Source organism: Pleurodeles waltl, chromosome 4_1 (genome assembly GCF_031143425.1).
Source record: "Pleurodeles waltl isolate 20211129_DDA chromosome 4_1, aPleWal1.hap1.20221129, whole genome shotgun sequence".
Taxonomy (NCBI): domain Eukaryota; kingdom Metazoa; phylum Chordata; class Amphibia; order Caudata; family Salamandridae; genus Pleurodeles; species Pleurodeles waltl.
The window spans coordinates 183,350,060-183,364,106 of NC_090442.1; the positions used below are offsets into that span (position 1 = coordinate 183,350,060).

General features: G+C 48.9%; 1 protein-coding gene across 1 annotated transcript in view; it reads left to right on the plus strand.

The window, feature by feature from the left end:
- Positions 1-7,426: 7,426 nt before the first annotated feature.
- The window catches only part of LOC138287527 (protein mono-ADP-ribosyltransferase PARP12-like), a 271,292-nt gene continuing 264,671 nt past the window's right edge, over positions 7,427-14,047 (plus strand). Inside the window, exons 1-2 of the mRNA XM_069228001.1 lie at positions 7,427-7,587; positions 8,711-9,065. Of these exons, the coding sequence (XP_069084102.1) occupies positions 8,731-9,065 (335 nt within the window). The 5' untranslated portion in view covers positions 7,427-7,587; positions 8,711-8,730. The remainder of the gene's footprint in view (positions 7,588-8,710; positions 9,066-14,047) is intronic.

Sequence of the window (14,047 nt, forward strand, 5' to 3'; positions counted from 1 at the left end):
TGATGCTATGTTTACAATTGAAAGTGTGCTGAGGCCTGCTAACCAGGCCCCAGCACCAGTGTTCTTTCCCTAACCTGTACTTTTGTATCCACAATTGGCAGACCCTGGCATCCAGATAAGTCCCTTGTAACTGGTACTTCTAGTACCAAGGGCCCTGATGCCAAGGAAGGTCTCTAAGGGCTGCAGCATGTCTTATGCCACCCTGGAGACCTCTCACTCAGCACAGACACACTGCTTGCCAGCTTGTGTGTGCTAGTGAGGACAAAACGAGTAAGTCGACATGGCACTCCCCTCAGGGTGCCATGCCAGCCTCTCACTGCCTATGCAGTATAGGTAAGACACCCCTCTAGCAGGCCTTACAGCCCTAAGGCAGGGTGCACTATACCATAGGTGAGGATACCAGTGCATGAGCATGGTACCCCTACAGTGTCTAAACAAAACCTTAGACATTGTAAGTGCAGGGTAGCCATAAGAGTATATGGTCTGGGAGTCTGTCAAACACGAACTCCACAGCACCATAATGGCTACACTGAAAACTGGGAAGTTTGGTATCAAACTTCTCAGCACAATAAATGCACACTGATGCCAGTGTACATTTTATTGCAAAATACACCCCAGAGGGCACCTTAGAGGTGCCCCCTGAAACGTAACCGACTGTCTGTGTAGGCTGACTAGTTCCAGCAGCCTGCCACACTAGAGACATGTTGCTGGCCCCATGGGGAGAGTGCCTTTGTCACTCTGAGGCCAGTAACAAAGCCTGCACTGGGTGGAGATGCTAACACCTCCCCCAGGCAGGAGCTGTAACACCTGGCGGTGAGCCTCAAAGGCTCACCCCTTTGTCACAGCCCAGCAGGGCACTCCAGCTTAGTGGAGTTGCCCGCCCCCTCCGGCCACGGCCCCCACTTTTGGCGGCAAGGCTGGAGGGAACAAAGAAAGCAACAAGGAGGAGTCACTGGCCAGTCAGGACAGCCCCTAAGGTGTCCTGAGCTGAAGTGACTCTAACTTTTAGAAATCCTCCATCTTGCAGATGGAGGATTCCCCCAATAGGGTTAGGATTGTGACCCCCTCCCCTTGGGAGGAGGCACAAAGAGGGTGTACCCACCCTCAGGGCTAGTAGCCATTGGCTACTAACCCCCCAGACCTAAACACGCCCTTAAATTTAGTATTTAAGGGCTACCCTGAACCCTAGAAAATTAGATTCCTGCAACTACAAGAAGAAGGACTGCCTAGCTGAAAAACCCCTGCAGAGGAAGACCAGAAGACGACAACTGCCTTGGCTCCAGAAACTCACCGGCCTGTGTCCTGCCTTCCAAAGATCCTGCTCCAGCGACGCCTTCCAAAGGGACCAGCGACCTCGACATCCTCTGAGGACTGCCCCTGCTTCGAAAAGACAAGAAACTCCCGAGGACAGCGGACCTGCTCCAAGAAAGGCTGCAACTTTGTTTCCAGCAGCCTTGAAAGAACCCTGCAAGCTCCCCGCAAGAAGCGTGAGACTTGCAACACTGCACCCGGCGACCCCGACTCGGCTGGTGGAGATCCAACACCTCAGGAGGGACCCCAGGACTACTCTGATACTGTGAGTACCAAAACCTGTCCCCCCTGAGCCCCCACAGCGCCGCCTGCAGAGGGAATCCCGAGGCTTCCCCTGACCGCGACTCTTTGAATCCTAAGTCCCGACGCCTGGGAGAGACCCTGCACCCGCAGCCCCCAGGACCTGAAGGACCGGACTTTCACTGGAGAAGTGACCCCCAGGAGTCCCTCTCCCTTGCCCAAGTGGAGGTTTCCCCGAGGAACCCCCCCCTTGCCTGCCTGCAGCGCTGAAGAGATCCCGAGATCTCTCATAGACTAACACTACAAACCCGACGCTTGTTCTAACACTGCACCCGGCTGCCCCCGCGCCGCTGAGGGTGAAATTCCTGTGTGGGCTTGTGTCCCCCCCGGTGCCCTACAAAACCCCCCTGGTCTGCCCTCCGAAGACGCGGGTACTTACCTGCTGGCAGACTGGAACCGGGGCACCCCCTTCTCCATTGAAGCCTATGTGTTTTGGGCACCACTTTGAACTCTGCACCTGACCGGCCCTGAGCTGCTGGTGTGGTAACTTTGGGGTTGCTCTGAACCCCCAACGGTGGGCTACTTTGGACCAAGAACTAAGCCCTGTAAGTGTCCTACTTACCTGGTTAACCTAACAAATACTTACCTCCCCTAGGAACTGTGAAAATTGCACTGTGTCCACTTTTAAAACATCTATTTGTCAATAACTTGAAAAGTATACATGCAATTTTTATGATTTAAAGTTCCTAAAGTACTTACCTGCAATACCTTTCGAATGAGATATTACATGTAGAATTTGAACCTGTGGTTCTTAAAATAAACTAAGAAAATATATTTTTCTATACAAAAACCTATTGGCTGGATTTGTCTCTGAGTGTGTGTACCTCATTTATTGTCTATGTGTATGTACAACAAATGCTTAACACTACTCCTTGGATAAGCCTACTGCTCGACCACACTACCACAAAATAGAGCATTAGTATTATCTATTTTTACCACTATTTTACCTCTAAGGGGAACCCTTGGACTCTGTGCATGCTATTCCTTACTTTGAAATAGCACATACAGAGCCAACTTCCTACACCGGTGATGCAGTTCCTTTGGTGCCTGCGGTGGCAGGGGGAGGATTCCGTCGACCCACGGTAGATTTCTTCGGAGCTTCTAGTGCAGAGAGGAGGCAGACTACCCCCACAGCATGCACCACCAGGAAAACAGTAGAGAAGGCGGCAGGATCAGCGATACAAGGTTGCAGTAGTCGTCTTTGCTACTTTGTTGCGGTTTTGCAGGCCTCCTGAGCAGTCAGCAGTCGATTCCATGGCAGAAGGTGAAGAGAGAGATGCAGAGGAACTCTGATGAGCTCTTGCATTCGTTATCTAAAGAATTCCCCAAAGCAGAAACCCTAAATAGCCAGAAAAGGAGCTTTGGCTACCTAGGAAGGAGGATAGGCTAGCAACACAGGTAAGAGCCTATCAGAAGGAGTCTCTGACGTCACCAGCTGGCACTGGCCACTCAGAGCAGTCCAGTGTGCCAGCAGCACCTCTGTTTCCAAGATGGCAGAAGTCTGGAGCACACTGGAGGAGCTCTGGGCATCTGGGAGGTGCAGGTCAGGGAGTGGTCACTCCCTTTTCCTTTGTCCAGTTTCGCACCAGAGCAGGGCTGGGGGATCCCTGAACCGGTGTAGACTGGCTTATGCAGAGATGGGCACCATCTGTGCCCATCAAAGCATTTCCAGAGGCTGGGGGAGGCTACTCCTCCCCAGCCCTGACACCTTTTTCCAAAGGGAGAGGGTGTAACACCCTCTCGCTGAGGAAGTCCTTTGTTCTGCCTTCCTGGGCCAAGCCTGGCTGGACCCCAGGAGGGCAGAAACCTGTCTGAGGGGTTGGCAGCAGCAGCAGCTGCAGTGAAACCCCAGGAAAGGCAGTTTGGCAGTACCCGGGTCTGTGCTAGAGACTCGGGGATCATGGAATTGTCTCCCCAATGACAATTCCATGATCTTAGACATGTTACATGGCCATGTTCGGAGTTACCATTGTGATGCTATACATAGGTAGTGACCTATGTATAGTGCACGCGTGTAATGGTGTCCCCGCACTCACAAAGTCCGGGGAATTTGCCCTGAACGATGTGGGGGCACCTTGGCTAGTGCCAGGGTGCCCACACACTAAGGGGGTCATTCTGACTCCCGCCGGCCGCGGTAACCGCAGGGCCGGCGGGAGCCGCCAGAATACCGCTGCGCGGTCAGAAGACCGCCACGGTTATTCTGAGTTTCCCGCTGGGCGGGCGGGCGACCGCCAGAAGGCCGCCCGCCCGGCCAGCGGGAAACCCCCTTCCACGAGGATGCCGGCTCCGAATGGAGCCGGCGGAGTGGAAAGGGGCAGACACTGAAAATCTTGGTGGGGCCCTGTTACGGGGGGCCCTGCAGTGCCCATGCCATTAGCATGGGCACTGCAGGGGCCCCCAGGGGCCCCACGACACCCCTTACCGCCATCCTGTTCCTGGCGGCCAAAACCGCCAGGAACAGGATGGCGGTAAGGGGGTCGGAATCCCCATGGCGGCGCAGCTGCGCTGCCGTGGAGGATTCCCCAGGGCAGCGGGGAACCGGCAGTACACCGCCGGTTTCCCATTTCTGACCGCGGCTGTACCGCTGCAGTCAGAATGCCCAGGGATGCATCGCCAGCCTGTTTGCGGTGCATCCGCGGTCCCCGGCCCTGGCGGATTTTACCGCCAGGGTCGGAATGACCCCCTAAGTAACTTAGCACCCAACCTGTACCAGGTAAAGGTTAGACATATAGGTGACTTATAAGTTACTTAAGTGCAGTGGTAAATGGCTGTGAAATAACGTGGACGTTATTTCACTCAGGCTGCAGTGGCAGGCCTGTGTAAGAATTGTCAGAGCTCCCTATGGGTGGCAAAAGAAATGCTGCAGCCCATAGGGATCTCCTGGAACCCAATACCCTGGGTACCTCAGTACCATATACTAGGGAATTATAAGGGTGTTCCAGTATGCCAATGTGAATTGGTGAAATTGGTCACTAGCCTGTTAGTGACAATATGGAAAGCAAAGAGAGAGCATAACCACTGAGGTTCTGGTTAGCAGAGCCTCAGTGAGACAGTTAGGCATCACACAGGGAACTCATACATATAGGTCACAAACTTATGAGCACTGGGGTCCAGGCTAGCAGGGTCCCAGTGACACATAACAAACATACTGAAAACATAGGGTTTTCACTATGAGCACTGGGCCCTGGCTAGCAGGATCCCAGTGAGACAGTGAAAACACCCTGACATAAACTCACAACCAGGCCAAAAGTGGGGGTAACAAGGCTAGAAAGAGGCTACTTTCTCACAGCGTGTTCCACCTTTGGGCTAGTAACACCCTAAGGTGGGCTACCCGAAGTGGACAGTTGAGGAGGAGTTCCACTATCTTGATTTTGGTGGAACTAGGATTTCTGGGACAGGGTTAGGCCCACTCCCCACAGGAAGTGGTCATATAGAGGGTGCAGTCACTCCAACGGTAAGTAGCCTATTGGCTACTACTCAACCCTCCCTTTAACGCCACTAAATTGAGTATTTAGTTGGCCTCCTAACACCAGAAGAACAGATTCATCTGACTGAAGAAAGAAGAGGACAAAGAAGAGCCGAAGAAGAAAGAACTGTGGACTGTTGATGGACTTTGGTGCACTGATGGACTTTGATGCAAAACCCTGCCTGCCTACCTGCTCCTGTCCCAGCAATCGCAACAACCTGATTCGTCCTCCAGCTGTGGGGACTTCAAATGCCTTGGAGGATCTCCAGCACTCCGTGAAGCCTTCAGCATCTCCCTTGGAGTGGAGGAGCCACTTACATGCACCCTGCAGGCACCAACTGAAATGCCCAGCTCACAGTTCTGCTGACCACCGGGTCCACTGATGCAGCAGCCACTCAGGAGGAGGTCATCATGCTCCAGGAGGCCAGATCTGTCTCCCCATCAAGTGAGGAGACATCAGGACCCACTGGAGCCATGCTGCACCGATACCTGGGGTATGGCACCCCTTGCAACAACCAAAGCCTGTTTGAACTCCAACATTGCCTCCGAAGACCAGCCATTGAGGAACATCAGCATCGCAGAGGAAATCAGCAAGAGTAGTCCAGCTGCCCTGTTTTGTCCCCCTTCTTGCATGTCCACCCAAGAACCATGAGCGCCTTGATGCAGGAGCACCAACAACAAAGAACTGCTGCACCTGAGCTCCACTGCCTGGATCTATGACAATTGAGGGTGTTCCCTTGCTCCCAGGAACCCCACTGATCGTTCCCCCCCCATTGGGAGCTCCTAGACTTGTTCCCCTTTGCAGTCTTTTTCTAGGTAGCCCCACTCATCACCAACTGTGCAGTACGCATTGCACACAACTCAACCAGCACCACTGCACATGGACATCACAGGGTGTGTAAAACTGTCCTGCTGGTGCTTTTAGTGAACTTGCTTCCCTGGCACCCTACATTCTTCAGGGGACCCCCTGAGAACTGTCTGCAAGGACTGCCTTGCAGTAAAAGTACTTTCAAGTCTTTACCAGTAGCGGCTCGCAGGGCTTTGTTGGGGTGGCGCGGCGCGGGATGGGGCAAATGAAGTTAAAAAAGAAAAAAAACACTTACTTGCTTCTCTGCTACTGCCGCAGCCACCTGGCCGCTACTTCCCTGCACTGCAGGCACAGGCCCAGCCGGGGCACTCCCAGGCAGACTGTGAGCCTGTGCTTGCTCTCTGTAGCCCAGCACCCGAGACGGCAGGCCAAACATACATGCGCACTGAGTCTCATCATCCCTAATGCCCACCCCTTTTACTACAAAACGATAATAAACCTAGTCTATTATCATTTTGTAGTAAAAGTTATGCAGCTGCTGCTGCTGGCGGGGCGGGGGAGGGCAATGCTCCTCCGCCACAACAGAGGAACTGGCCTGGTCCTTACCACATAAAAATACATTCGAGTAAAAGTGTTACTTACTTTCTAAAATCGATACACTGCAACAGTACTTATCTTCTTTGCAGTTTTTCTGGTGTTGAGACTTTATATAAAAGTATCAAGATTTTTCTAAACATTAGTCTCAAGTTTCTTTTTGAGTGTGTGTCTCATTTATTGACTCTGTATGTTCAACAAATGCTAAACACTAGCCTCTTATAAGCCTACCTGCGCACCCACACTACCACAAAAGAGAGCTTGTGGGATGATTACTTCATCCCCTGTAAACTAATAAGGGTCGCCTGTTCGATCTGTATATAGTGTACCCCTACATTCAGTACAGTACATAGATAGCCAGCTTCTTACAATCACTCTACTCCTTGACTCTCCACTCCACTCCATCACACTCTACTGCACTCAACGACACTTCCGTCTCCTCCATGACACTCCACTCAACTCCACTCCACTCTACCCCACAACGCTCCATTCTACGACACTCACTCTTTGACACTCTGCTCCACTCTATGCCATTCTACTCTATGACACTCTACGCCACTCCACTCTACGTTATCACACTCTATGGCATTCCACTCCAGGCCACTCTCCTTTACGCCGGTAACATTTAGTCATCCTGAACAGCAGGCCCGCTGATATACAACATGGCTAAAACACATTTGCAAAGCAAATAGGTCTTTCGTAGGCGTGACCTCTTGGCTTTACCAATGATTGTTTCTCTCTGTAACTTGTGAATCAAGAGCGATGCACACAAGTCTCCCATATTTCACACTAAAATCTAACAACACATACTTTTTTCACAACTCTTTAAATACAGCAGCATTTTCTTTTGACAGTACTTGCAGGCAGTTTCTTAGAAGCTTTTTCACTCGGCCAATTCCACTCCGCCCTCCCCCGGTATTGGTTTCGTTTCTCTGAACGCTGACAGTAGGGTGGGAGGGGTTGGCTGAGAGGAGAGACGGTACTTCCTGGAGTCGGAGAGGATCAAAACCGAATCAAAACATAGATAGAGAATAAAGGGCAGACCCCGACAGCTGAGAGGGGCTGTGGGAGAGACCGCCTTACTGTGAACGGACAGTGAAATATCAAGGTAAGGGCCCACGCACCAGCCGCCCTAGAGCCGGCTGTAGCAAAGAACACCAGAAGAGACTGGTCCGGGATGGCCGTGGTCTGCAGAAGAGATTGCATTGTTAAATGAACTGTTGTCGCTCGCGATCCAAACCTGATTGGCAGGGTCTGTAGTGTGGCTAATAAGGATAACAATTATCAGCTTTGTAATTGATCTACGTTTTGTACCGCGGCAGTGCTTAATTTGAGCCGGTGGGGCCACCGCTACTGCGGGGCTTCCTCCAGAAGTGAGGCCTTTTATGAATCGGGCCCACAGGACCGAAAGACATCAAAACCATCACAAAAGAAGAAATCGAGAACCTGCAAGAGAAGGAAAAAGAGGCAGAGTCTGTCTGGTAGTGAATTAAAGACTACCAACCTCAGTTTTCGGCGCACCGATTTCTAATTGCCCCGGCCTCTGGCTTCTGAGCAGAGCTTGGGGCACCAGTACTCTTTGGTGCACAAATTAAGCACTGTCGTGTGAACATTAAAATACCAAAATAGCAGTCATACCCCTACAAAACCAGTCAGGTGACAACCCAAATCAGAGGAAAGCTTTGTAGTAAACAAGTACATGCCGCTAGGGACACACTTTTCCATCCTAGCCTTTCTTTAAAAAAAGTAAGATATTCCGGGGGTTGTGGTCTTTGCTCTTTTTTACAGAACCAAGTGATCTAACACACCTGATAACGAGCATTTGTCAAAGGAAAGCCCAGGGTGCCCCACCAATCAACTTTTAATGGAGACCACTTCACATCATGTCATCACAGGGTCTCTATCCAGTCCTGGCTTTTAAATCATTGCCATCAGGTGTGTTAGTCTAATTAGTTTAGAAGAGGAAAACCAAGTCAGCAGCACACAGAATGGATTAAGTAGGCACATGAAGCCTAGGACTGGAAACACTGTCCTTGGTAACAAGAGTGAGGGACTCAAGCTAACAGAAGGTGGCATTAAATGTGGCATGAAAAGTTCTTCTTATATTAGGCCTTCAAAGCTTAGGGTGCTTGGGACTGAAAGCTGTATGAAAGAAACTGTCATATATGAGTGTATTAGTGTGCAGTATAAAGACTCCAAAAGTGACTAACTTTACTATTCCGGTTTCACAGGTGTTGCCACCGTGTCTGAAATGGACGCAGAACCGATACCAGCTGAGGATGCAAGCATGTCCGATCCAGCCATCTGCGCCTTCTTGACCAAGCAACTGTGCATGCATGGTGGCCGCCTGTTGACAAAGGACATCCCGAAGCTCATTGGCCTTACACCGGATCATACTGCCAGCATCCTACGTGAGGAGGGCAAGCGCTTCCCAGAGCCAGAGCCGGGCACGGTGATGGTCCAGTCTCCTGTTGGTATCTGTTCTGGGTACCTGGGGAACAGATGCCAGGCTACGGACTGTGGGCGTCTACACCTTTGTCGCTTCTTCATCTTGGGACGTTGCTTCCACCGTGGAAATAGACATGGGTGAGTTAAGATTTATATAATAACTTAATATGGGTGTTTGATGAGCTCTGCCTAAAGAGCCTTTCAGAAAACCCCATGCGATGGGGCCTGTATGGAAGGGATATTTGTTCAAGTGGGAGAATTAGAAAGTGGAGCTAGAAATCTCGATGGTGGGCGCTACTGTGGGTGAAATATTTCATGGAAAGCGTGACCTTAATTATTCTCTGTCCGAAATGAAATCCATGGGTAACTCTGTCCCATACTGGCTGCCAGGAAAACTATGGGATGTTTCAGCCAATCTGACTACAGTTGGGAAATCTTGGATTGAGAGACAGGGCAAGGGACTTCGATGGTCCCACCTGGGAGACGCTGGTGGCAGACTGGAATATCAGAAAGTGGGGACCTGATGGATAGGTAGTGAGGCAGCAGTGTTGGTTTTATCTTACAAGGGTGTTGGGCCCATACTACTTGAAGCGCTGGTAGTAGGGCTTTATTACCTGACCCGCACCAGCAATACTGATATACTGTGAAACTGACATTTCCCACTACCTTGCTAGAACATTCCTTTTGGGGAGGTACAGGTTGCTATTCCACTACGACCCCTTTCTGTTCTGTGACTAATACAGAAGGGACAGAGTTGGGCAGGGACAATACCCTGCGAAGGAATTTGTCTCTGCTAGCTTGCAGTTGGAGGATGCTGCCATAACTCCAAACCCCTGCACCGTAGGTAACAATTGGTAAATGTCTGGATTTATATAGTGTGGTGGTAGGTGGCAGGGGCATAGATTCTAGCTTTGATGCCAACTTGAACACAGCAGCTGTCGCTTGCTCATGCTGATTTGCTGTCACATTCTTCAAGTCCCTCCAAGTAATCTTATTGTTGAACGGGATCCCCAAATATGAGAAGGCGGTCACGCATTTAAGAGTGTTCCCCTTCACGTGAAAGCGAGTTGATCTGCTTTTGGGCCACCCACAAACCATTGCATACATTTTGGTTGTATTTGTAGTGAGCCCCAGATCGGACATAAAACCAACAAATGCGTCTAGGAGTTTTTGGAGTCCCAGGCCCGTTCCGGCCTTAAGGACGCAATCATCTGCGTACATCAGTCCCGCTAATGGGCGGGTCCCTATCCTAAGGAGGTTCAGCCACAGCCCCTAACAGATGGTCCTCGAGGTTGTTGATATAGATACTAAACAGGAAAGGCACCAGCCCACACCCCAGTCTAACTCCCTTCCTGATCTTAAAATAACGGGTGCACTTCCCTCCTGGCCCAAGTCTGACACAGCCAATCAGTATGCAGCTGAGCGAGGAGGGGTTAGCACCCCTGTTTAAGAGCATGTTCCAACAGTTTTTTGCCTTATGACGTTGTCAAATGCTGGACTCAGGTCCTTAATTGCCAAGTAAAGGCATTCTTCCTTGGTGAGCACATAATAAGTCATTATTAGGTGGAAGTTTAGGCATTGATCCACTGTGCCTATACCCTGTTTGAAGCCCTACTGGGCAGGAGATAGAATTTTATTCTCATTTGCCCAGTGCTCAAGCTGATCCAGTAAGATTCTTCCCAGTACCTTGGCAGAAGAATTGATCAACGAAATGGGCAGATAACAGTGGGATTCACTCCTGTCACCCTTCTTAAAAATGGGGACTATTATTGCCCTAGACCAGGATGGGGGGCCTTGAGCACATATGCAGCCGAGCACACGAGCCAGTACTGGAGCCCAGAATAGTACGTTTGCTCTAAAAAGGTCAACAGGGACTCCACCTGGGTCTGGCGCCTGCATACTTGGTCTCCTTCTCACGGCTGAGATAACATCCTTTTCAGTAACTACAGGCAGCTCAGAATCTTCCCAGCTCCCCACACCACTCGGAATACTACACTCCCCACGAGCTGGTTCTGCTAAATCATAGAGACTACTGGAGTAGATAACCCACATATGTTCAGGAACATTCACATCAGTGGGGGGAGGAGAAGGATTAGAGAACACAGGTGCGTTGACTACTCTCCAAAACTGCACTGTGTCATTCCTTTCACTTGCTGTAACAAATTGTCCCCAGGCCTCTGTTCTAATCTCTTCTTTCCACCTTCTAATTGCCTCTTTATAGTGCTTCCTACACACACTAATCACGGCCTGGTCCCTGGGTCATATTTTGATTGCATTTTTAAGCTTGCTGTGTGCTTGTGAGCAGGTTTTGTCAAACCAACTATGCAGCTTTGTGTTATTTCGACATCTTGGGGCTGTTAGCTGATCAGAGATCTTTTTACAAATGTTACCAAACGCCCTCAACACCATAATGGACTCAGACTCTGGACTCTGACATATCTCAAACTACTCCTTCTGACTTTCCTGTAGCGATTCAAGAAAGAGATTGGGTTCAGTATCCTGCTACTTTTGCCATATGCCCCTAGTTTCTAGTAAATTCGATCTGGGTATCCACTGCTTGTGCCTCTGTACTAAGTCCTAAGCCTAGGCTTAAGAGCAAAGGATTATGGTCACTAAAAGGACTATCTAAAATATCACATTTGCACACCTTCGTTGCCCACACCTTAGGCAGCAGTATGTAATCGATCATGGATCCTCTGGTTTTGTTAGAATATACTTAGCTGCAAGATCCACAGTAAGGATCAAATCGTATTTGTTAATCAGCCTATTCAGTTTATCGCTACAGGTAGTATGCAAGAAATGCGAGAGGTTACACAGATTTGTTCCAAAGCCCTCCCCCCCACAAATGTGTTCATCAGCGATTGCACATAATCTTAAATTAAAGTCCTCCCCTACGCAATAACAAAGTCCTCATTAAGACTTGACAGAAGGATGTTCAACGCTTGGGCAAGAGACTCAATAATTTGAACATTTCAGCTCAAAAAATTATTATGATAAAAGTTAACTAATGCCTCAAGAGGGATCCCTGTCAAAGACAGACATATGACAGACATATGATATGAAAAAAGACTGAGTCAGTAACGGATTTCACTATTCTGGCTCCTACAGCAGTATTCAGTAGTGTAAGAAGACCTCCACTATGGTGACCAGATGGAGATGCAACTGCAGGGTTAAAAATCGAATTAAAAAAACCCTAATATGCATGTTGTTCTGGGACCATGTCTCTTGTAAACAATCTGATTCTTGGTGATCATGGCCTCCCAGGTTTTATTATTCTGTTTTCCACTCACTCCAGCAATATTCCAGAAAAGGAAACTAATGTCCAGGACCGCAGGAGAAACCAACAGTCTTGAGGGGGTAGGGGCTTAGGGATGGGGGGAGTTGCAGGATGTAGATTGGCCAGATCAGGCTCCGTGTTATTAGCCAAGTCCACTTGTGTAGTTGCATTTTGGTATTGCGTCCTCTGTGCTGGTGGAGACAAAAGGTTGTCAGTGCTCGCTTTCCACTTACCCATTGCTGCAGCAAAACGCCATTGGATAAATACCTTTGTTGTATGTCTCATCCAAGATGAGGGATAACCATGCCAAGAGGGGTTGGTTCATGACATTAGCATAGTTTTGTGACTAGTGATAAAATCCCGTCATGTCAAAAGCAAACTACGCAACAGTGAATAATTGTTTTATTGATTTTGAATGAAAACAACAAATCATGACCAAACACAGAATCCAGTTAAGTCCCATTACAACATAATGTATCAAAGCATTTGTTAAAAATCTTTTGCAGTATTACATAAAATGCCCTCAGAGCAACAGGCATGTGGCATGTGTGCCTGCTTTCTTCACCCGAAGGGCCCTCTGGTATTGCAAAAGGGGCCACAAACGCTTGTGTGGCCCATTAAATAACACAGATCATGCCAGCACACACTGATGGCGCCGTGGCTATGCTGAAGGAGCATGACCCATACAAATGAGTACATTGCCTCTGTGTTTGCGCCATAATGGAGACACGGGCACAGTGCAAAAAGAGAGTCAGAAGCGAAGTGACTATGCCACACAGATAAAGTGCCCACTCAGTGGGATGTAGGGAGTCCCATGGATCCCCCAGGCACCCAATGCAGGAGGGTGCAGTTATTTAATGCACCTGATTGCAGGGAGGATCTCTACCCCACTTTGAAACAAATGCAGGCAGTGTTGTTACATGCAAAGCAAAGATGGATCAGCTAGTTCAAACAGCCAGTCTGTCTTTCAATAATGCACTGGCCCCAGGGTAGGCACAAGTTCATGTCTGACCTAGGGGCAGTGCTTTATCTGTAATAGCTTTGTAGGGCACAGGGATGACAGTCCTTGACAGGGCCCACCCTAAAATAATGGGTAATCTAGATGATCAGCTGTCCTGAAGGATGGGATATCCCTAACCCATAAAAACAACTAACTGTCAGTAGTACAGGCCAAAGTTGAGAATCCAAAATCTTTTGATCCTATGTTAATTCAATAATAGATATAGATAAAGGCTCCCAGGTTTATTACATGCAAAAATTCAGTCCTTTATTAAGATGCAATCTCATTAATTCTTTTAATGTTCTCCAAATAACTCTTTGGACATACAGCCAACACGTGTTTCACCCCGTAATGGCCAAGCAGGCCTGGGGCCTTTTCAAGGCTGGATATACAGTTAGATCAATACCAAATTAGCAAAATAACGAACAGTTACAGAGTAACACAAACAAAAAACTTAAAACCCCCAACCATAGCCCAAGTTATGCAACAAAATTTGACCACGAGGAAGGTGAGTTAATTAAAAGAATTAAAAAAAAAAGGGAAATAAGGTGAAGAAAATTGTATATCTGTACTAGGGCACACTATCCTGGCACACATAGTTAACCCCTTCGCTGCCAGGCCTTTTCCCCCTCCTGTGCCAGGCTTTTTTTTGCCTATTTGGAATAGTTCTTGCTTACGCCCTCATAACTTTTTGTCCACATAAGCTACCCATGCCAAATTTGCATCCTTTTTTTCCAACATCCTAGGGATTCTAGAGCTACCCAGCCTTCTTGGGTTCCCCTGAAGGAGGCCAAGAAATTAGCCAAAATAGAGTGAAAAAAACATTTTTTTTAAAACAAATGG